The sequence below is a fragment of the Rana temporaria genome, chromosome 5 (genome assembly GCF_905171775.1).
Source record: "Rana temporaria chromosome 5, aRanTem1.1, whole genome shotgun sequence".
Lineage (NCBI taxonomy): Eukaryota > Metazoa > Chordata > Amphibia > Anura > Ranidae > Rana > Rana temporaria.
The window spans coordinates 277,528,480-277,552,743 of NC_053493.1; the positions used below are offsets into that span (position 1 = coordinate 277,528,480).

Here is a 24,264-nt window from a genome sequence, read left to right on the forward strand (position 1 = left end):
TAGGATTTGGAGTGTGGGTGGACCCTAGATTACTTTCACTGGACAATGTGGCGGTTTTGGCTGCTAACAGATTCAACATTTCCATCATCTAACATCTGGATTTCAGAGTGGCCATCTCCCAATTTTGGCTCTGCAATTTGGTTTAGAATTTTGTTTAATAGCCAGATATACTAGGACAGGGGCTCACCCTGGCATTGGAGAGCATGCTCAAATTGGTAAATCAAGTCTACAGCCTTCTCTATTAGTCTGAACTCCTCCCGCAACATGGCGAGGTAGTCATAGGCTGTGCAGTGCGTTCGACTGAACTTGAGATTTCTGATGGGAGCTGCAGCAGCTCCTATCAAGCTCACTGATGAGCGGTTTCTTTTGGGCTTCTGGAATATCCCATTCTTCCAGGACCTGCATGGCTTGCTCCATCCAAGTTCCATACTCCTCTTCCCCAGCAGGGACTGGCTGTTTATGTGAAAAAGTGCTCAGTTTCTGATACTCGGTCCCAATGCATATTGGGATTTTCTTCTGACATTTTGTCACAAAATCTCCCAAGGCTGAAATTAACTCTGGCCCAATTGTGGCTCCTGGTGCCTGTAAGGTGGCTTCCTCTGCCAGGGCTGCTTGGCTTGAGCTATATTACACATGTTGGGCACATTCAGCTGGATTAGACAGGCTTCAACATCGCCAGTCAACCGCAACCTCTCCCTTTGGAAACAAGTGGGGATCCCTTGCCTCCACTCCATAGGGCATAAGTGTGGGCGTTCTCTTGATTGGACTTGACGTTCTTCACCCACACCTTCTGATCTGGGACTAATGTCTTCACAGCTTTCACAAACAACAAAAAAACGTGCTAATATCCCCCCCCGCCCTCCAGTCCCCGGCAGCAGCAGGCGTGCGAAAACACAATACAAAATAAACAAAAGAAAAAGCCGCGCCACAAAAGTCAATTGAATCACACTCAATAAAGATGTGATGGATCCGTGGCTGATCAGATGACACACATATGTTCACAGATATTATGATACAGTCCTTGTAATGGTAGATCCTACGTTCCACACCACCCAGTGACACATATGCATATGGTGACCCTCCACCAGAAAATGGAAAGCCGCTTACCAGAAGGCAAGCGGTTTGAGGCAGGTGGCTTTAGCCCAGCCCTTTAATCCTCAGATTTTCACCAGGAAGCTCTCCGTCCCCTGAGCGTGATGTCTCAGCATCACCATGGAAATATAAATGAAAAAAGACAGGCGCACATAGCATGACTCTGTAACGTACACTTTTATTTTAAAAAAGGGTAAAAAAATACTCACAAACGAGCGTGTTAAAACAGCATAAAAGGTAAATTGCCGGCCGGCATCTTCACAGCTTGCCTGATGTTTTCCTCGGTCCAGGCCACCGCAGGGATGTCAATTACAATACTAAACTCCTGTTGCCCATTTTCCTCCTCACACCACTGGGTTGCAGCGGCTGATCCATCTGGACACTCTCTGGGGCATTATCTTGGAGGTTTGTTAGTATAAAAGAGGTTCCCGGATGAGTTCCCCCACGTGGAAAGAGCCACTTGGTAATTTTGGGTTTCTTGTTCCACTCCAAGAACAATCTCAGCCCCTCTGACACCTCCTACGACCACAAGTAACACCACAAATGTAAAATACCCTTCACCTAGCTGTGAGGTATTGAGAGTAGAAACAAAACCAAAAAAACACATACACGGTTAAAAAAAAAAAAAAAAACAGTATACTTCTATAGAATTGGCTAAAAGCAATATAGAACTGTAAATGCATTCAGAATTATAGCAACTCTATACTAGTTCTGAGTGCACTCATATGAATAGACAGGGGCAGGACACCGCCTTTACTGGCCAGCAGATAGAGCTTCAAAGTAGTTACAACTAGGGGCAGTCTTTAGTCCTATATGTTTCATAGGAGCTCGTTGGTACGCGTTGTGGCCATCAGTAAGGCCTGTGGGCAGTATTAGAGCTGTGGGGTCACTTGTTGTGTAGCTCCTAGTGGCTTTATTCCCTAGCAGTGGTAGCAAGTAGTGGATACAAGGCCCGCTCTCCAGTTCCGGCAACACTGTTAATTGCCCCTTCGATCAGGTGTTCACTCACTTAGGTTGCTTAGGGCGACTGGCAGGCAGCATGTTTTCCGGTTCCAGAACTTCTTTCCCACACTGTAGTAGCTGCTAACGGCATGGCCTCCCTCCATCTCTGGACTCTGAGTGACATCCCATGCCTCGTCCTCTCACCACAATGGCTCTGATAACTCGATGCAGACTTGGGAGATTCCCCAAATAGCTGGGGGTTTCTGTTTATTCAGGCTCTCTTTCTCCGACTGACAATCTTGGGCACAGTTCTTGCCTCACTAAAGCTGCACTGTCCTGTCAGAGCCTTTTTTTCTGGGCTCCTAGATATCCTTCCTCTGAGAATCATCTCAGCCTCCTCTGTCCTTCCTGAAACTCCCCTGTTTTCTGAAAGTCAACATCTCCTTATCTCCATCTTGTGGGCAAAATGAGAAATTGCAAGGCCAGTAGCCTTTCATTGCTTCATGCCAAAAATGTTTGTTGCATGTAAAAAAAAAAAAAAAAAAATAGGATTTTTTGTATTTACCATAAAATCATTTTCTCTGAAGTCACTGGACGGACACAGCTCTTGACAAGTGAGTTATGTTCCCTGTTTACAGGAGAGGACTAGGCAGAAACATGTTAGATTATTAAATACATGTTACATTAACAGAGTTGAACAGCCCCGCCCAGGGGGCGGTCCCTCCAGACATAACCCTCCTCACTGCAGCCTACAGCCTCAGTTTGTAACAAGCAGTACAAACCTAAAATGGAGGGGTGGGTGCTGTGTCCGTCCATGGACGTCAGAGAAAAGGATTTTACGGTGAGTACAAAAAATCCTATTTTTTCTTATCGTCCATGGACGGACACAGCTCCTTAAATCTTGACAAGTGAGACGTCCCCAAGCAGTGTCAAAAACGAGGGGTGGGAAATATATCAGTAAAACCAATTTTAACTTCACCCCAAAACAAAGCAGAGCTCCTCAACGGAGGAAGTGCAACTTTAAACAGCCGCCGGCAAAAACTAGCAGCCGAAAAAAACATAAGATGCACTCACAGCAACCGCCTCGCACACCTGAGACCGACGCATGATGTCGAAAAAAAAACACAAAGCACCAATTGCCCTGGTCAAAAGTGCCGTGACCGGAAAGGGGGGCCCGCCCCTTAAGGGCATAGGCCTGTATGACAGCCTGCCTGATCCACCAAGAAATGGTGGTAGACGAGACCACCAGGCCCTTTTGTGGACCAGACACCGACACAAAAGAGAGTCAGAACTCCGAAACGGAGCCGTAGTAGGCTGGTACACCCGCAAAGCGTGTACCACACCTAAAGTATGAAAGTCCGAAACCTCCTTCGGAAGAAGGGAAGGTCGCGGGCGCACCATCACCTAATCCTTATGGAGGATCAAGCATGGCGGCTTGCAAGACAAGACCGCCAACTCAGAAACCCCTCTAACAGAGGTAAAGGCCACTAAAGGGGCCACCTTCTGAGATAGTGTCAAGAGAAAATCTCTGTTTCCAAAAGGAAGGTTCCTGAAGAACCGAGAGCACCAGAGTCAAAAACTGATGGGGGAAGAGATGGGCCAAGAGGGGAAAGTATATGACAAACCCCCTGCACACAAAAAGGGGCCCACCAGGGAACGGGCCGCAAAAAGGCCACTGAAAGAACACAGCCAAAGGCTGAAATCTGCCCCCAAACGGTGCTTTAAGCAATTTTTAGATCCACTCCAAGCTTTAAAAACAGCAGGACCCTGGACACTGAGTACGTCCGTGGACGTCATTCCATCCCTTCACACCAAGAGATGTAGGCCTGCCAGGTGCGACGGTAGATCCTCCGGAAGACTACGGTGCCCTCAGCATTGTTGAGATGACCGAGTCAGACAGACCCCGGTCACCTAAAGTCTGGCTTCCAATAACCATGTTGAGCAAGTCAGTGACTGTACAACAGGAGGAAGTATGGGATCTTGAGACAGAGGTACCTCCGCCAGGGTACCTCCGCTACCAGGCGCCCGATATCGGCGTACCAAGGACGCCAAGGTCAATCTGGAGCGATTAGAATCATCAGGATCATCTCAGCCTCCACTCTGGAGCAGCCGAGGAAGCAACTACCATGGAGAAACGGCAAAAAGTCGCCGATACAGACCCCACAGGGCCACCAGCGTGACTGACGCGTCTGTACCAGATCACTAGACTTGGCCACTAACTTCGACACCCTTGCGGCGGAGACGAGCGGCCAGGAGATCCATGCTTTGTGAGGCTCACCTCCTGCAAGGGAGCCGAAACACCAAGCACAAAGACCAGTCGCCCTGGTCCAGCATTTGGCGACTCCAGGAGTCCGCCTGCCGGTATACCTGATGGTAGACCGAAGCCACGACCATGGCGTTGTCTGGCTGAAACCAGATCGGTCGACCACGAGGAGAAGCATAGCCTGATCGCCTAACATATGAACAGCACCTGGTATTCCCAGGCGGTCTCCCACCCAGGCCCGACCCTGGGTAGCTACCGAGACCAGACACACTCAGGGAGTGTGACTCAGGGCCGACTGGACCCCCCAGGTTTGTGAACCCCCCAGGTTTTACAACCCGTGAGCTGGCATCCGTTGTAAACACCGACCACTGGAAGGAAGAAACAACCTCCCGGACCGAAGAGTCTGGGATTTCTGTCACCAACTCAGAGAGATTCCGGTGACGCACCGGAATCTGATGATTTCAGAGACAAGAGATTTTTACCACCTGGACAGTATTTCCCCTGGAAAACCAAAGTGTGGAGCGGAGAGAAGACCGATTGCGTGATGCCAATACCTTCACCGCAGACTGAAGAGTCTGCAATTTCTCCAGGGGAAGAAGGACCTTCGCAACCGAGGAGTCTGGATCAACACTAGATACTCCAACGCTGAGTCTGAACCTAGCATGCCCAGGATTTGAACCCTGGGTCGCACACATGGAGGGCAGGCTTGCTGCCACCGACCTACACCTTCTGGCCTAAACGTTTAACACCCACCCGAATCTTCGGAGGGTCTGAATGGGAATAACACCTCCACTAGGTCGGAGACAGAAGCTGCTCTCAGAAGAAAGTCGTCCAAGTATCCAATGAGGCAAAGCCTCGCTGTCCCAACAAAGTTAGGATAAGTGCAAGCTCCTAGCTGAAAACCCATGGTGCCGATGCCAGATCAAAAGGGAGGGCCACAGGCTGACAGAGACCCTCTCTCATCACGAAGCACAGAAAAAAACACTGACATACGCAAAACGGGACATGCATGTATGCGTCCCTAATGTCCGAGGACGTCCCCCGGATGGAGCGCAGCTACCACCGAACAAATGGATGCCATGCGGAACAACCCGACGTTCACAAAAGGTATTTAGGGCCTGAGGCCCATAGAAAACCCCAAACCTCTCGTCCTGCACGAAAGGTAAAATTTCCCGCACAGCTTAGCAAATCCCACACTGCCCAAGGCAGACCGATGGGCCGGAAGAGGAAGACACAAGGAAAGAACTTTGTTCTGTGGATAGGAGGAAACCCTATCTAGTACTCCGAAGAGACCACCTCGCAGACCCACTGGTCAGAGAGCAGGGAGGTTTCACCAAATTGTGAACCTGCAAGCTGCCCCTCCCACCTAGAGACAGGGAGGGAAGGCTACATACATTGGCAGGATTTGGGTGCCGGCGTGATCGGCTTACGCACCCAGGAACGGATTAGTCCCCCGGCTGTTGCCCCTAAATAATACACACATATAGGGGCAGATCCACATACATCTACGCTGGGCGCAGCGTATCTAAGGTACGCTACGCCGCCGTAACTTATCTTTTTTAATTTGAATCCACAACGAATCCGCGCCATAAGTTACGGCGGCGTAGTGTATCTCTCGCGGCGTAAGGGCGCGGAATTCAAATGGATCTAATGGGGGCGTGTTTTATGTTAATACGTCGTGACAATGTTTTTATGGAACTGCGCATGTGCCGTCCCTGGGGGTATCCCAGTGCGCATGCTCGAAATTAAACCGGAACCTGCCAATGCTTACGACGGTGACGTCATCCTACGCAAATTCCTATTCGCGAACGACTTACGCAAACAACGGAAAAAAAAGCGTCGGGCCGACGTACGTTCGTGGATCGCCGTAAATAGCCAATTTGCATACTCAACGCTGATTTAGACGGAAACGCCACCTAGCGGCCACCGAAAAATTGAATCTAAGATCCGATGGCGTACGAAGACATACGCCTATCGGATCTAGCCGAGATGCCGTCGTATCTTGTTTTGAGGATTCAAAACAAAGATAAAACGCAGGAATTTTGAAATTACGCTGGCGTATCAATAGATACGCCAGCGTAAATTCTTTGTGGATCTACCCCCTAGTGTGTATGTACATTATGTAGGTGTATGCACACATGCCTTTGGAGGAAACCGGAGTACCCAGAGGAAACCCACGCAGACACAGGGCGCGACAATGCAAGCTCCAGGCAGATTGGCGTCAGTGTCCGGATTCAAACCAATGACTCTTGCTGCCAAGTAATGGAGTTAACCACTACACCACCGTGTGCATAAAACCATTCTGAAACAGAAGCCCTGGATAACAAGGGCGCAGCATTCAATGAAGCATCACAGACCTATATGAGGCCCTGGACCAGCTGGTCTGCTAGCCTAATAACTTCGGGAGAGAGTCGGTGCTCTTCCACTGTCTGGTGCAAAATGCTCACTCCGTGAGTTGTATACAGCACTAGGGGTCAGGACTACTCCAAGATGGCCGCCGAGCATTAAGAACGCGGCCACAGGAAAATCAATGTAATGTAAGCTGCGCCATAGCGCAGCTACGACAAAATGGCCGCCAATGGGAGTTTTCAATGTAATTGAAAAACGTCCAAAAAAATGGCGCCAGCGCCGACTGAGACCCCAGAGTAGTGGCCACAATAGGCCGCAAGTCAGACCCCAGCATGGTAAACCTGGAACGGGTCAGTACTTCGGATCTTCTATCAGTCAGATCCATACAAGCAGGGTTTCCCGCCCGGCGGGGAGGGACTACAAAAGCCCTCAGCGGCTTTTCTCATTCCGCATCTCAGAAATTATCAAAGGGCACATAAGGGGAAAAAAAACCTGCACAGAGGGGTCTGATTTGTGTGATCCAAAAAAAAACCGAGGCCTCAGGCGGAAACCCAGCTGCACTATGCAGCTTAAGAGAGTCCCTTGCAGCAGTAAAAAGCGCACCCATAAATGCTTCTTTTTTTTTTACTACCCAGGTACCTGGTCCATGGCTCCATAACAGAGCATTCCCCAGGGGGATAACGGGGGAAGGGGGCACTCTTTTACCGCCCGTCCACAGTCCACCCCCACCCTGGCACAAACGTGTCCAGGACTTACAATAAAACCTCTGTGGGAATCCCAGGTGCTAACACCTGCTGCCACCACCAGCATGTGGGGAAGGACCCAGATACCGACTCCAGATATTAATAATATTTACATAGTGTGTATTATAATATGCACACCTGTCCTTACAAATAAACAAAAGCTCCTAGAGCCCCATTCAGGGCCTCTCACCCACTTGCTGCGCTGACCAGGGGTAACCAGGGGACTTACCTCAGGAGGAGACTGCCCAGTGCTGCCGTCCGCTCTCAGCACACAGCGTGTGAGAGGAAAAGAACCGGGAGGTAACTGTGCGGAATCTGCAGGGACCTGTGTGCCAAATGGCGGCAAAATGCCGCGTTTAAACAGGAAAAGCCTCCTAGGGCTTTTTTTTGGGGATAAGAAAAAAAGATACATTGCAATGAGCATATGAGATATAATGACCATACAAAACCGTTACAGGTGGGTAAAGATCACCAGTCAGCGTCTAACTACTCGCTGAAGTATAATACAGGGTAATCATAAACATCTGTGCTCATCACAGGCCAGATAACACAGTCCCCTCAGGAAGGCCCCCTCCCCCGACAGCGGCAATGTTGGCAATGCAGCAAGGGAAAAGGAGCAGGGAAGGGAGGAGAAGAGGACCCCCGAACCCCAGCCGTACCAACCCACCGAAGCAGGAGGGACTTGACGCATTCCTGACAAAACTACAACCGCAATGGAGGTAGCTGTCGGCCCAGGCCACTGTGAGTGAGACAACACCACAGCCCAGTCATATGTGGACCTCGGAGCAAAGCTCACCGGCCACCCCAGGAGTCATGGGGTATGGCGTGGCAGACCCAGCCTCATTGCAAAGGTGTGCCCACGCTTGCTGGTCGGACTGAGTAGACTACAAGGATCTATATTATACAGCCTGTCTCTCAGCCGACAGTTGAAAGAAGATTCTACAAGAAAAAGTAAAATAAAATAAAATTTCTCCTCAGGGCGCTGGGCCCAAAAGGGAGCCATACGTCCTTCTCCTTTGCTAGGCAGAACGAAACTGAGGCTGCAGTGAGGAGGGTTATGTCTGGAGGGACCGCCCCCTGGGCGGGGCTGTTCAACTCTGTTAATGTAACATGTATTTAATTATCTAACATGTTTCTACCTATTCCTCTCCTGTAAACAGGGAACATAACCCACTTGTCAAGATTTAAGGAGCTGTGTCCGTCCATGGACGATAAGAGAAAAGATATTTTTTACCTAAATAAAACAAACACACAACATGCTCCCTGAACTAACCAAACAAAATTCCCAGCTCAACTTGCCAACCAGCCTGCAACAAGAGCTTAGTTTGCACACATTTGCAGATACATGCATAAGCTGGAGAGCCACTTCACGGCACCCCAGTATTATCTCCTTCAGTTGGTTGCCGGGTGGTTGGTAAGTTGATCTGGGAATTTTCTTTGGTTTTGTTTGAAATGTGTCGCCCTTCCATGTGGTCTATGCTGTGAAGGCCACTTATAGGTGGGGCAGAGGCCATTTGTTTCCCTGAACTAACCAGCCTGACACCAAGCATATAGGCTTGTATCCCCATATCAAGGGAGTAATGAGTGTGCACCCTCCCCCCCACTATGCTGCTAGGAGCCTTCATGACATTTAACATTGCAGGGGTGTTTCTATATGGGTTCCCCAAACCAGTTCACAAGGAATGTCAACAAACACACAACATAGAGGAGCACAGGTGTAAATCTAGTATTGAGCAATGAGGAATTCCTGCACTTGGCACTTAAAATTATGGGCAGCAGGGGAAAATCCTTACTGTACCAACATGAACCTGACAATGCTAGAAGGGCACCAAGAGAACTGCCTTGACATGAGGAAATCATCACTGCATGACTGGCATACTGACTGGTCCTGGGAGGTGGGGCCCTTTTTTTAATATAATTATAGGGCTGATTCACATGTGTTAGGGCATGTGTTAATGTTTGCTGGGCTAGGGCAGCTTCTCAATGAATAGGATGCAAGTGAATAAATGATCATCTTTTCAGCAATGCAGAACACCAAAATGTACGTTATAGGAGTTGTGATGTGCAAGAATACATTTAACCCTTCTAGTGATCAAACTGAATAAACTCATTTTCAGGAGCATGGAAAGCATGTCTGCAAATGAATAAAAAAAAAAAAAGGGAAGGACATTTCTGTTATTTAACAAGATTTGCCCAAACATTTCCTTCAGGATTTGGGCCTCATGCACACAAAGCATTAATAAACATATTTTAGAGGCTTTTTTTCCCCCATGCACACACAGGCGTTTAAAAGCAGAAAACAAAAAACCCAGGGCCACCACCTTAAGGAAAATAACATTTTGCCACAAAAAAAGCCTAATGTGCCTTAACACACTTAAGACCTGTACAAACGTGCTGAATGTCAGGAGACAACAGCCGATAAAAAAAAAAAAAATAGCCGACATTCAGCCTGTGTGTATGTCAGTCAGTCCGATAGAAACAGCCGACTTCTGTCAGATGTGCATGCTGGGAAACCAGACTCCTGATCAGCCAATGACAAAGATCACTTATCGGAGTGTTCTGGGGGGGGGGGGGGGTACCCCTGTCAGAACACAACAGCTCAGCAGGGTAAGATCGCTGAACTAACCTTGCATGGTTAGTACAGCGGTTCCAACTTTCCCGATAAACCTGCAAGGTTGAAAGAATAAAAACAGTGTGTACTCGGCTTTAAGTGCTAGGCACATTTGGGCATTCATTCATTTCAATGGCCAGAGTAAATTATTATTCTGGCAAATGGAACGAACGCCCAAGCACTTTCCGAGCCTGAACACATTTTCAAAACATGGCTTTAGCGCATTTTTAACATTGCTTTTCCCTTCCAGTGATTCTTTGATTACTAAACCCCTTGGGCCAGATTCAGGTAGATCCGCGCAATATTTGCGTGGGCAAAGGGCAACGATTTTTGCTCTGCGCCCACGCAAATATTTTGATATGCCCGCGATTCACTGAGCAGTAGCTCCGTAAATTGCGCGGGCGCTATGCTAAATAGCCCGGTGTAAGGGCGCCTAATGTAAATGATCCCGCCGGGGGCGGGAATCATTTAAATTAGGCGCGCTCCCGAGCCGAGCGAACAGCGCATGCTCCGTCGGGAAACTTTCCCGACGTGCATTGCGGCAAATGACGTCGCAAGGACGTCATTTGCTTCTAAGTGAACGTGAATGGCGTCCAGCGCCATTCACGAATCACTTACGTAAACGACGTGAAATTTAAATTTCACGAGCGGGAAGGGCAGGAGCAACCTTGCGCTAAAGTCGCCTTACGGAAACTCCGTACCTTGCGTGCGCAGGGCCCGCGCAACTTTTGTGAATCGGTGGTAGTATGCAATTTGCATACTATACGCCGATCACAATGGCCGCGCCCCCCTAGCGGACAACGCAAGAATGCAGCCTGAGATATGAAGGCATAAGGAGGCTTATGCCTGTCATATCCTAGGCTGCAGTCCGCGTAGCGATGTTCCTGAATCAGGGGCATTCGCTACGCGGGAGCAAAACAGCTATTGCGCCGCGCAACCTATGGTTGCGCGGGCGCAATAGCTTCTTGAATCTGGCCCCTTATGTTTTCCAGTGATTGTACTGTATACATGTTGAGCTTTGCTACCCCCTTTAGCTCAGTGATATCTACACTTTGAGCCGTTATGCAGCTTACTGGAGGACATCATATGGAGACATGAATTGTCTACATTGAAGACAATCACCGCCCTCTGCATGGAGCTGCTTTAACGGTTTGGATTGGAGATTATTATATATCCTGTTTGGACATTGGCATCAGCCATTGTTATACCACACATTGGCATCCACCGTTGTTTTCACCAGATATCAGCACTAATTATAACTTCACCGGACATTTACTACATCTACTAGTAATGAGCAGTGCACTCAGTGCTGTGGATATACACAGATGGATGGATTGACTGCAATCCCTTTGAGCAACTTGTGATAACATATTGGATGGAATAGCTGCGATTCTGAGCTATTTGTGACAGCCAACAGTGAGTAAACCTGTGTGTTACATTGCTTTGGAATACTACTGCAATCACTGTTCCTTATAACCATCACGCTACTTGTCTGTTTACAAGCTGCCTACCCAACACTGTGGATATATATCTTATGGATTGATTCAGATCTTCTATGAGTAACAGCTGCTAGTAATATAGTGAACAGCTCTATGGACACAGTTTTCTACATCACAATTACTTTGATTGAATGGACTATACCCGTATGATATGGGAATCCGTTTAACTGTGGCCACATTATTGCGACTTTACTAATCACATTTCTGGTGAATAATATTGTGAACATCTACAGCGCTTTGCCATCTCCTCTATGTCGCCCAAATAATTCTAAGAATCAATGAGATCAGACCCATATGGTGGAGGTTTCTTTCCCTTTTTTCCCCGTTCTCTCCCTCTCTCTTGCCTTTTTTCTTTTTTCTCGGGGTATAGTGTATAGGGTCAGAACAGACATACTCCACCGTAGCTAGGGGAGATGTGGAGGAGGGGATGTGAATCTTAATTTATCCCTTTAACTTTTTCTTTAAATTTATTTTTTGTTGAATTTTTTTTTTTTCGTTTGTTTTGGGGGGGTAAAATAACCGATAATGCTTTTGATAAGACAATTCTGTCTAGTTTTTCTCCTGCAATGTATGGTTGTTTATTATGTAAATGATGGAACATAAGTGTAACGGTCACCACCGTTTACGACCTTCCATCAACCCACGACAGCTCATCTGACACTCCAACCGTCCAACAGACATCAGACATCCCGTTTCCCAGAATAACGAGACTTGCTCCGTTACTGGTTTCAAATGTATGAACACTTTTAATGGTTACTTTCAGTCTTATATACAGTACAACAGGTTACAGTAATCACATGAACAAAACCACACCCCACCCATACATCACACGATGAGCTTCAATCACATTCTTTTAGATAATTACATAGAGGAGTTAATTATCCCCCAGACGTTACGTCTACGACAATAAGTCATTCACCTGCACCTGAGAAGTCACATTCCTTCATTAACAGAATTCAAACAAAACACCATCACACAATGATTCCTTCTCAATCCACATCTTTAGACAGACGGTCCGTCTCCGACAGAAAGGTATTCACACCTCTGAGCTTCAAATCAATAGGCTTTAAACAGTGTTATCACACAATGAAAGGCCTTCCAAGAGCCAGCCTCATTTAACATGTCAACAGTCTTCACAGAGAGAGGAGTCATAGAATATTCTTTGCAGACATTAAAGAATATATTGTAGATTACTCTCCATGTTAAAACAATCCAACATATGTCCCCTGTCCTGTAATTTAGAATATAACTTCTCAGTCACCCTATCGGACATAAGGTGACCCTAGACATAAGACTCCTTGGTGACGCTGGCACAGGAGTACCCCTCATTCTTCCAAAGTCTGTTTGTCACGGGTAATTCCGTTACAATAAGAAAGTATAATGTTGTATGGAATGTTGTTGTCAATAACAATAAAAAAAAATTGATTATAAAAAAATAAAAGATCAGACCCATATGGAGGTTACACCTGTTTGACATGGTGATTTCTATGGAAAGACTTTTAATCTACACATCAGGCTCCTTGTCCCTCTGTTATTTTCATTGATAATCTTGCTTGTTATAAGCTATCCATCCGAGTGGAGTGGAGTACCATATCTTTTTACCACATTCACGTGGTTTGTATATTTCCAGGTGTCTTTTCAGTGCTGCGTTTCCACACATAGTGGACATTTAGCACCTGTTATTACAGGGAATCACTGTCCTGTGTGGGAACCATCAGGGGTACATTTAGTTAGCAATTAGGCTCTTCATCTAGGGGGGGTGTCTATTTTGTGGAGGGTGGGTGTGCTATTCATATACCTCGGTCCTCCTGCGGGGGAATCAAGTTTGTTTAGTTACCAGTACATGCCGTTATTGGGGTTCTTTTAATGGGGAATGATCTGGGTAGGTCCACCTATTTATAGGGTACCAGTTTTTATGTCCTATATATGTTTTTGATATAGCTTATAGCTTCAATAAAATTTGTAGTCAACTCTTTAGGGTGTGCAGCAGTCTGTTTCTTTCTTATTTTTGGTCATTGTACTGTATACTGCAACAAAATCCGTTGTGTGTCGAGTATAATTCCTGTGTATAATGTAAGCTGTACCTAGGTAAGACGTAACACCAGTTATTTGGAATGAAGTGCCTTTGAATAACGAAGCCTGGATCATTTACAAAGCTCTGCAAAGTACCAGTTGAAACATTAAAATCGGACAGCTAGAAAAAAAAGAAAAAATGAAGAATAAGCTTAGTGGTCTCCTTAGATATATAATATCTTTAATAGGAATCTATCTGTTCAATATTTATATAGCAGTGAATGATCTAACTGTAGCAGAATTCAAATTTAATCCTCTTGCAACATCACTCACTGGCCGAAATGTCGCGAAATCTTCATGCAAGAGAGGGAGAATTGATAAAAGTGAAACTTTTCTGGTTTAGCCAGTGAGAGACTGATGCTATAGGTGCAGCAAGTATTGTCAATGCTCTTTGGAAGATCCTGTCACTGGCAAATTTATCATCAATAAGAGGACTGCTAGTGTGACATGGACCTCAATTCAGAAGGCAGAATTTTCAAGGGAACCCTTCAGTTAGAACACACCCAGGGAACATACTTAACCCCTTCCCTGCCAGTGGCATTTTTATAGTAATCAATGCATTTTTATAGCACTGATCGCTATAAAAATGCCAATGGTCCCAAAAATGTGTCAAAAGTGTCCGCCATAATGTCGCAGTACCGATAAAAATCGATGATCGCCGCCATTACTAGTAAAAAAAAATATTAATAAAAATGCCATAAAACTATCCCCTATTTTGTAAATGCTAGAACTTTTGCGCAAACCAATCAAACGCTTATTGCGATTTTTTTTACGAAAAATATGTAGAAGAATACATATCGGCCTAAACTGAGGAAAAAAAACTTTTTTTATATATTTTTGGGGGAAATTTATTATAGCAAAAAGTAAAAAATATTATTTTTTTTCAAAATTGTCGCTCTATTTTTGTTTATAGCGCAAAAACGAAAAGCCGCAGAGGTGATCAAATACCACCAAAAGAAAGCTCCATTTGTGGGAAAAAAAAAAGGACGCCAATTTTGTTTGGGAGCCACGTCGCAAGACAGCGCAATTGTCAGTTAAAGCGACGCAGTGCCAAATCGCAAAAAGTGGCCTGTCTTTGACCAGCAATATGGTCCGGGGCTTAAGTGGTTAAGGCTGTCAGTGTCAGGCCTTCAGTGGGTTGCCTAAAGTCAGCACTGGAACTGGAAAGCCCCTGCCTTTCCTCTTTCCTTTCCCCCCCCCTTTTCCTTGTTTACCCGATACCCGGATGATGCTGCTTATTCATTATAGATTACTTATTTTTACAACCTATTCTGTATTGTATGTCATCTATACCAACCAATTTCCTTGGTTTGCATACATGTTGCATTTGATTGTTATCGCACTCATATTTGTACGTGCTCTCTGTTGCATGTTGTACCAGAAGTTGGGAGCAATGTAGCGAAGGGTACAAGGTTAGGCCTTAAAAAATCATGAACGAGAAGTGAAAAGCAGAAGAGATTTAGATGGCCGGAGGCGACAGAAGAGATGAATCGAATTAAATGTCACTTGAAATCTTCCTAATGGCTGAATGACAGGGAAGAGGGCAGAGCGGATGGCATCAGTGCTCAATCCCTCAGCTTTAACCTGATCTTTGGTAAAATGATGAAAAATGGTTACCGTATTTATTGGGGTATAGCGCACTCCCGCGTATAGCGCGCACCCCTAAAGTTGCCCAAAATTCCTGTGGAAAAAAGTTTTTTTGTACTTACAGTTTTGGTGTCTTGCGCGGCGTCCATCGGCGGCCTCGTCGGGTCCGGCATCCGTCTGCGGCTTCGGGTGTCCTCTTCGTTGGGTCCGGCGTCCTTTCGCGGCGTCCTCGCCGCGCCGAGTTTGAATACTGCGCCGATATATACAGAGCGCAGTACACTCGTGTATTGTCGGCAATGCTCGGCTACTCTCGCGCTGACGTCCTGTACGTCCAGGACGTCAGCGCGGGAGGAGCCGAGACTGCCCGACAATACACGAGTGTACTGCGCTCGGTATATGTCGGCGCAGTATTCAAAATCGGCGTATACCGCGCACCCACGATTTTGCCCTGATTTTCAGGGCAAAAAAGTGTGCGGTATACGCCGATAAATACGGTATATTAGATGGCATTCAGTGGTCCCAGAATCAAGATGGCTCTGGCACGGCATACTTACAAAGCGAGCCATCAGAGAACTGAGGTTGTGCCACAGCTCTGAACTAGGAAATCGCTCCGCGGTTAACACAGTACACTCAGGTCTGGAAAGCACCATAATATAGAGCCCAGGGCCTGAGGGTCACATTCAAAGCTTTGCCCCGCTATATATTTAGTCCAGCAGTTAATGCTGGGGAAATGCCAATCTGGAGAACTGATTAGAGACCAGCTGAAGCAGAATATGATGTTGATTGAAGAAAAAGTAGCTAGCAAAGTGACCCTCCTGGACACTAGCTAAGAAAATAGTATCCAAAGTCCAAATAATGCAATAGTTTCTGAATTGCTGTGTCACTCAGTTTTCATTAAAGTGGAGGTTCACCCGGAAATGACAATTTTTTATGATTAGATTCATGCTCATTTTGTCTAGGGGAATCGGGTAGTTTCTTTTAAATCGAAGCCGTACTTACCGTTTTAGAGATACATCTTCTCCGCCGCTTGCGGGTATGGGCTGCGGGACTGGGCGTTCCTTCTTGATTGACAGTCTTCCGACAGGCTTCCGACGGTCGTATCTATCGCGTCACGATTTTCCGAACGTAGCCGAACGTCTGTGCGCAGGCGCCGTATAGAGCCGCACCGACGTTCGGCTTCTTTCGGCTACTCGTGACGCGATAGATGCGACCGTCGGAAGCCTGTCGGAAGACTGTCAATCAAGAAGGAACGCCCAGTCCCGAAGACCATACCCGGAAGCGGCGGAGAAGATCGCTCTCTAAAACGGTAAGTACTGCTTCGTTTTTTTTAAAAAATAGCCGATTCCCCTAGACAAAATGAGCATGAATCTAATGTTAAAATTTTTTTTAGGGTGAACTCCCGCTTTAAGTTCAACTTATTCACTAAGCAAAACTAAAGTTCACTTTGCAAAGTGAACACCCTTTATTACTTTTAGTAACTCAAACACTTCATCTTTGGTAGCTTTAGCCTTCAACTGAACACTGCATAGTAAAACGATCCTCAGTCAATATACCGGGAAAACAGATTAAATACACATGCAAAATAGGTATACTTCTATCTATCAATACAAAAAGCAATACAATAATAAAATGTAGTCATACTATACCTTAGGAGGTGGAAGCCAAATTTTTTCAACATGTACACAAATGCAAATTTGGCCATCTGATACACTGATGCGCAAGTCTAAACAAAAGAGTGATATATTTTTACAAAATGACTGAAAAGAGACAAAAAGGAATCCGAGTGGTCACTATAGGAATGTTCCCCACTTTTGTGAAGAAATTTTTTTTTTCTTGTTTTTATAACTAGGCCCCAAAGGTCTGTTTGATATATTAGTATTATGGTAAAAACAGAAGCATGTATTCTTGACCACTGGAAGGTTTTACCCCCCTTTTAGCCAGGGCATTTTTTGCTATTCGGCACTGTGCTATTTTAACTGGCAATTGATTGGTAATGCAACACTGCACGAAAATTTCTAGCATTTTTTCACCCTTTTTGGTGGTATTTAGTCACCACTGGGTTTAACATTTTTTACTATATAAAACAAACAAAAAAAACAGATAATTTTAGAAAAAAAAAAAAAAACATGTCTCCGATTTAAAAATGTAGCAAATAAATAACTTTTCTTCATAAAAAATTTAGGCCAAAATGTAGTCTGCTACATTTCTTTGGTAAAATAACCCAATTCAGTGTCTATTATTTATTTATGACAGCTATAAAGTCTACAAACTACTGTATATATAGATTTTTGAGGCCCTAAAATTCCAGGAGTGTACAAATAACGTGCAAATAACCCCTTTTTGGAAAGTACACAGTCCAAGGTCTTTAAGAGGCATGGTGAGTTTTTAGAAATAAATTTTTGTGCACCAGTACATCGCTGAGCCTGCAGCTGCTGCCCGCTTGCAGTATAATCAGAGCCGCTGACAGAAATAATGGAGCCCCGTACAGCCTATCTGCAGCAGGCAACTTTTTTTTTTGGAACAGGGACAAAAATGTCAGATTTCTGGCCATGCTTTCTCAACACAAAAGGCCCCTCACTTTTAATGTATATACAAAATCTGTGCATTTGAAGGGTCTATGGTCTCCTCTCCTGAGGGATACTGTGAGAATCTGCCATCTACAATAGTCTGTTATATGCCTCTTCTCTGCCTCCTGATTTTTAACACATACATACATACATACATACATACATAGAAACATATAAAATAGATTGCTTTTTGAAAAAATAGCAGCAGCAGCAGCAGCACTGTACATTCACTCTCCATGCTGGGTACTGCACTGTAGGGGGGAGGCAGAGAGCACAGCACACACTGCAAGACATCTCTCCCTTTGCTTTCACTTTCAGTGTAAACAGCTCCTGCACTGACGATTTACACCCCAGCCGAGTATCTGGCAGCCACCTCTCTAACATTTCAGACATGGGGGGGCACAAGGGCCCCCTGCAGCATGGAGCCCAGTCGCAATGGTGACTTCTGTGTCCTGTATATGTCACAGTCATGCCACTGCCATGAGTGGAGGGATATGAATCACTCCCAGGGAAGGAAATATGCAGACTGGGACTTGAACCAGCATGCGGAGCTGCGCACAGGTGACATGCACCCGAAATAGAAAAAATAGGATTTTTGTACTCACCGTTATATCCATTTCTCTGAGTTCATGGACGGATACAGCAGCATTGACCTTAGGGGTTATATACCTTCCTTTTAGGAGAGACTAGGCAGAAAAAACAGCACTTTAAGTGTTAAAAACACTTCTCTCAAAACAGCACCTCCCAGGGGGCGTGTCCCCCCGGGTACATCCCACTCTGGAAACATCCAGCCCCAGTTCGTAGACAAGCAGTACAAACAAAGGAGGGGTGGGTGCTGTGTCCGTCCATGATATCAGAGAAATTGATTTTACGGTGAGTACAAAAATACTATTTTCTCTTCCGTTCATGGACGGACACAGCAGCATTGACCTTAGGGACGTCCCCAAGCAGTGTCAAAAAATTTCGAGGGGTGGGAAAACAACACAGCAAACCAAGCTTCACCCCAAACAAACCAGAGTTCCTCAACGGAGGAACTTCAACCTTAAACTGCCGCCCGTAAAACCTTGCGGCCAAAATGAGGCATCCGAAGATGCACTCACATCCACCTTGTAAAATTTTGAGAAGGTGTGGATTGACGACCAGGTCGCCGCCTTACATACCTGTAAGATGGACGCTTGATGGCGGAAAGCCCAAGAGGCACCAATCGCCCTGGTCGAATGCGTCGTAACCTGAAAGGGAGGCGCCCGCCCCTTTAGGGCATAGGCCTGGAGCACGACCTGTCTGATTCACCTAGAAATAGTGGTCGATGAGACCGCCAGGCCCTTCTTAGGACCAGTCGCCGACACGAACAGTGAGTCCGACTTCCGAAACGGAGCCGTAACAGAAAAGTACACCCGTAGGGCCCGAACCAAGGAATGCAACGTGGCCTCCTTCGGGTTTTTCGGCCGAGGACATAAGGATGGCAAAACAATGTCCTCAATGTGAAAAGCCGAAACAACCTTTGGAAGGAATAACTGCGGCCGCAGCACCACTTTATCCTCATGGATGACCAAGTAAGGAGCCTTGCAAGACAAGGCTGCCAGCTCAGATACTCATCTGACCGAGGTAATTGCCACCAGAAAAAACACCTTCTGGGACAGAGTCAACAAAGGAATCTTCCGTATGTCCTCAAACGGAGCTTCTTGAAACACCGAAATAACTAAATTCAGGTCCCATGGAGGCAGTGGAGGACGCACAGGAGGGGCCACATGCCGAACTCCCTGCACAAACGTATGCACCAAGGAGTGCGCTGCCAAGGGTCGCTGAAAGTAGACAGCTAGAGCCGAGATCTGACTCTTAACCGTACTTAAGGCGAGAGCCTGATCCACTCCACGCTGTAAAAACAGCAGAATCCGGGACATCACATATGTATAGGGGTGCCACTTCATCTCTTCACACATAGAGATGTAGGCCTTCCACGTACGATGGTAAATCTTTCGTGAAGTGGACTTCCGTGCTCGTAGCATGGTAGATATCACCGAGCCCGACAGACCTCGGTCCTTCAACACCTGGCTCTCAACAGCCACGCCGTTAAAGCCAGCGACTATAAAGCAGGGTGAAAGATCGGACCCTGCTACAGAAGATCTTCTCTCAGGGGCAGACGGCAAGGGACGTCTGCCACCAGGTCCACGTACCAGGGACGGCACGGCCAATCCGGAGCGATCAGAATTGTTGGTATCCCCTCGGCTTCCACCCTGCGCAGCAGGCGAGGAAGAAGCTGCAGAGGAGGGAAGGCGTATATTAGGCGATAGTGACCCCAAGGCGCCACCAACGCGTCAGACGCGTCCGCCCATGGGTCTCTTGACCTGGTCACGAATCGTGACACCTTCCGATTGACACAGGACGCAAGAAGGTCCACGTCTGGAGTGCCCCATTTTTGGCACAGGCTCTGAAACACTTCCGGGTGTAGCGACCATTCTCCTTGGTCTAGCTTTTGGCGACTTAGGTAATCGGCTTGCCAGTTCAGCACCCCCGGAATGTACACCGCCGACAGAGCCGGAACGTAACTTTCGGCCCACCGGAGGATGTGCGCGACTTGTCGCTGCCGCCGAGCTTCGTGTGCCCCCCTGGCCGTGGCGTTGTCGGACTGGATCCTGACCTTGCAGACCCAGAGACCACTTGGAGAGACAACTTGATCGCTTGAAGCTCCAGTACATTGATTGGAAGGCGGGACTCCTCCTAAGTCCAGCGCCCCTGGGCTGACTGGACACCCCAGACACCCCCCCACCTGGAGAGGCTGGCATCCGTCGTGATCACAATCCAATGACATGGCAGAAACGATTTTCCGGTCCGAAGCACCGGGGATGTCAGCCACCACACTAGGGAGGACTTGACCAGTCGACTCACCCGAATCTGGTAATCCAGAGACGAAGGAAGTTTGTTCCAACGTGACAGAATCTCTTTCTGCAACACCCGAGTGTGGAATTGGGCATACGGAACTGCCTCGAAAGAGGCCACCATCAGACCCAGCACCCTCATGCAAAAGCAAAGCGACGCCCATTTCTGGGTCGCCAACCGCTGCACTGCAGATTGCAGAGTCTGCAGTTTTTCCATTGGGAGAAAAACTCTCGCCTCTGAGGAATCCAGGACCAACTCCAGATATTCCAGCCGCTGAGACGGTACTAGTACTGACTTCTGGATATTCAGCAGCCAACCGAATTCTCAGAGGGTCTGACAGGTGATAGACACGTCTTCTTCTAACTCGGAGCTTGAGATAGCTCAGAGAAGAAGGTCGTCCAGGTATCCCACGATAGCGATCCTGCGCTGCCGTAGCAGTGCCAGAATCGGGACGAGCACCTTGGTGAAAACTCTCGGTGCTGAGGCTGAACGGGAGAGCCACAAATTGAAAGTGGTCCTCCCCGACCGCAAAGCGCAGAAACCTCTGGTGTTTTGCGCATATTGGGATATGCAGGTACGCCTCCTTGATATCAAAGGACGCTAAGAAATCCCCCTGATGGAGCGCTGCTATTACTGAGCGAATCGACTCCATCCTGAATCTTTGCACTTTGACAAAGCAATTGAGGGCCTTGAGGTCCAGGATTGGATGGACCCCATCCTTCTTGGGGACTACAAACAGATTGGAGTAAAACCCCTGAAACCGTTCCGTTGAGGGAACCGTCACTTCCATGGCCAGCAGATCCAGGACAGCCCCTGACAGATCCTTCAGGCGACCCGGAGGAAGCCGGAGGTTGGAGGGAAAAAATCTGTTTGGTGGACAAGAGAGAAATTCTATCTTGTATCCCGAGGAAACTACTTAGCAAACCCAACGAACGGAAAGGAGAGACCTTCACTGAGCCGCGAAGCCGGCCCCCCACCCGGGATGCAGGCGGGGCAGACCTTCATGCGGAGGCAGGCTTGTTGGACTTGCGGAACCAGGTGCGCTTTTGCCCTTCAGCGGACAACTTGGCACCCTGGAAACGTTTTCCTGCCGCGCTTGGCGGGCGAAAAAAACGCTTGGGGTTAGTAAAAGAGGGCCCCTGCTTGCGGCAAGGCTCTTTACCCTTCCCAGATTGCGGGAGCAGAGTGCTCTTACCGCCAGTGGCATCTTTTAATGATGTCATCCAGGGACGCCCCAAAAAGCCGTTCACCCTTAAAGGGTAAGTCCACCAGGGACTTTTTAGAGGACACTTTAGCCACATAAGGCGGCGCAGTACCACTGCGTAGGCGGAGGCCCTGGAGAGCGTATCCAGTGCCGACTCACAGACAAATTTTAGGCCTTGCACCAACTGGTCGGCCAGGTCCAGAGAGCGCTCCGAAGCATTCTGCGCCTCCAGGTCCTGTACCAGGGCCTTAGCCCGTTCGGTGAGTGTCTGACACCAGAGCCCCGGCCAAAACCGGTATCACCGCCGACCCCACCACTGTGAATATGTAGCGGGCCACAGCCTCAGCCCTCCCATCTGCGGGGTCCTTAAATGCGGGAGCCCCTTCCACAGGCAACGTGGTGGCCTTGTTCAGCCTGGACACAGGGGGGTCCACTGACGGAGGAGATACCCTTTTGAGGAGGATTTCCTAAAAAAGTGGGTAACGGACCGCAAAGTATTTTGGCACTGCAAAAAACTTTCTGCGGCCGTTCCCGTTCCTTGTATAACAGTTTGTCCAGATATGGAATACAAGGAAACACTTTTGCGGTGCGGGGTGGCTTGCGGAACCCAAAAGGGACCGGCGTGTCTGATGTCTCCGCCAAATCCTCAAGTTTTTGAGTGTCCCGCACCGCAGTGATAAGAGCTCCAACAAATTCTTTATCATGCTTAGACCCTGAAGCAGAGTCATCCTCACTGTCCGTGTGGGCCAAGTCTGCATCATCTGACATGACAAAACCAGGGCCAGATGCAATAGCAGGGCCCGATTCCGTGTCAGACACATCCCCAGAAGCAGGCGCAGGGAGGGGGTGCTTTTTACCCCCCTTCTGGCCACTTGCCGCTTCAATCCTGGCAACAAACGCCTCCAGGACTGCCGCCATAGCATCCATCGAGGCCGCAGGAGCAGGGGCACTAAGGGTTAATTCTGGCATGGTCGGGGTAGAAGCCTCTGGTTCAGACTCCATGCTGACCCACCTGTATATGCCACCTTAGTACTGCAGAAAAACGGGACCCAGCAGTCACCATCCTGGCTGTCACAGAGAGCAGGGCACCCCCAGGGGACTCACCACCTGAGAACAGGCTGTACTGGTGTGCAGAGCCGAGAGCGCTGTCCGTGCTGTGTCGTCCCTCAGGAAGAAAAGCCGCGGCTTTGCGCCGCTATTCCAGACACTAGAGGCCAAGACTTTTCCAAGATGGCCACCGACATGCAGAAAAAACAGCATGCGGGCTACAGGAAAATGGCCGCCGACAATGAGCCTCGTCACCGCTAAAATGGCGGCCGTACACGTGTTTAAAAACACCAGAAAACACACAGCAGACACTGTCAAGCATAACAGCACATAGCACAATAAAAAAAATAACAGCCCCCACAGCAGCACAGCCTCCCCGGCAGTAACTGAGCCCCCCTCAGGTGGACCCCCCACCTAACAGCCGCCACCCAGAACGGGGAAGGAGGGAGAGGAAGGGAGAGAGGAAAGCAGGGCGGACCCTCAGTCGACCTCCCCAGGAATGCACCAGCCGAAAAAACCCTGCCGAAGCAAGGGGATACTACTTAACCATCCTGCGACCACCGGCTGGAGGCATTCTAGACAGACCAACATCCGCAGGTAGATACGGCATGGCTGTCGGCCCGGCACACTGTGACACAGCCATAGAGACCGGTCATATGTGTGCCCTGTAGCATAAAGCTCACCGGCCAAGCTAAAGGCCGGCACATGCTCGATGGCCGAACATGGGGGTAGTAAGGATCAAGATCCAGCCTGTCACCCAGTCGGCAGTTGATAGTAGATTCCAGGATCCAAAAAAAATGCAGGAAAAATCAAATAAAAAGCAAAAAATCCCCAAAAATCTCCAGAGCACATGGACTCCAGAAAAGGTCATGTCTTCTCCTAACGCTAGGCAGAAAAAAACTGGGGCTGGATGTTTCCAGAGAGTGCAATGTACCCGGGAGGACACGCCCCCTGGGAGGTGCTGTACTGAGAGAAGTGTTTTTAACACTTAAAGTGCTGTTTTTTCTGCCTAGTCTCTCCTAAAAGGAAGGTTATATAACCCCTAAGGTCAATGCTGCTGTGTCTGTCCATGAATGGAAGAGAAAATAGTCCTTCCCACACACCCACAAGAACATCAATAGGATGGTACTCAGAAAGAAGAAAAACCCTCAGATAAGTCAGAGCAGAGGGGAGTGGGGGTTGGGGGGGTGCTGGCTGGAGAAGGACTTTATTTTTTTATTCTGCATTCTTTTATTTTCTGATTGTCCGGGCCCCCCTGCTCGCCGGGGCCCAGTACAAAAGGGTCAGTTGTACTGGCTTATCAGCGGCCCTGAGTATAATTACTGTGAGTGGGTCAGCAAGTGGTTCAAATGAGAAATAAAAAAATAAATCCCTGATAATAATATATGTAACTGTATATAGACCATTTTG

General features: G+C 47.7%; 1 protein-coding gene across 1 annotated transcript in view; it reads right to left on the bottom strand.

Annotated features, from left to right (window-relative positions):
* Positions 1-24,264, bottom strand: part of C5H18orf63 (chromosome 5 C18orf63 homolog) — a 156,259-nt gene that overhangs the window by 75,408 nt on the left and 56,587 nt on the right. The window contains exons 7-8 of the mRNA XM_040353890.1: positions 16,806-16,882; positions 13,584-13,693 (exon numbers count right to left, since the gene is read on the bottom strand). Coding sequence (XP_040209824.1) covers positions 13,584-13,693; positions 16,806-16,882 — 187 coding nt within the window. The remainder of the gene's footprint in view (positions 1-13,583; positions 13,694-16,805; positions 16,883-24,264) is intronic.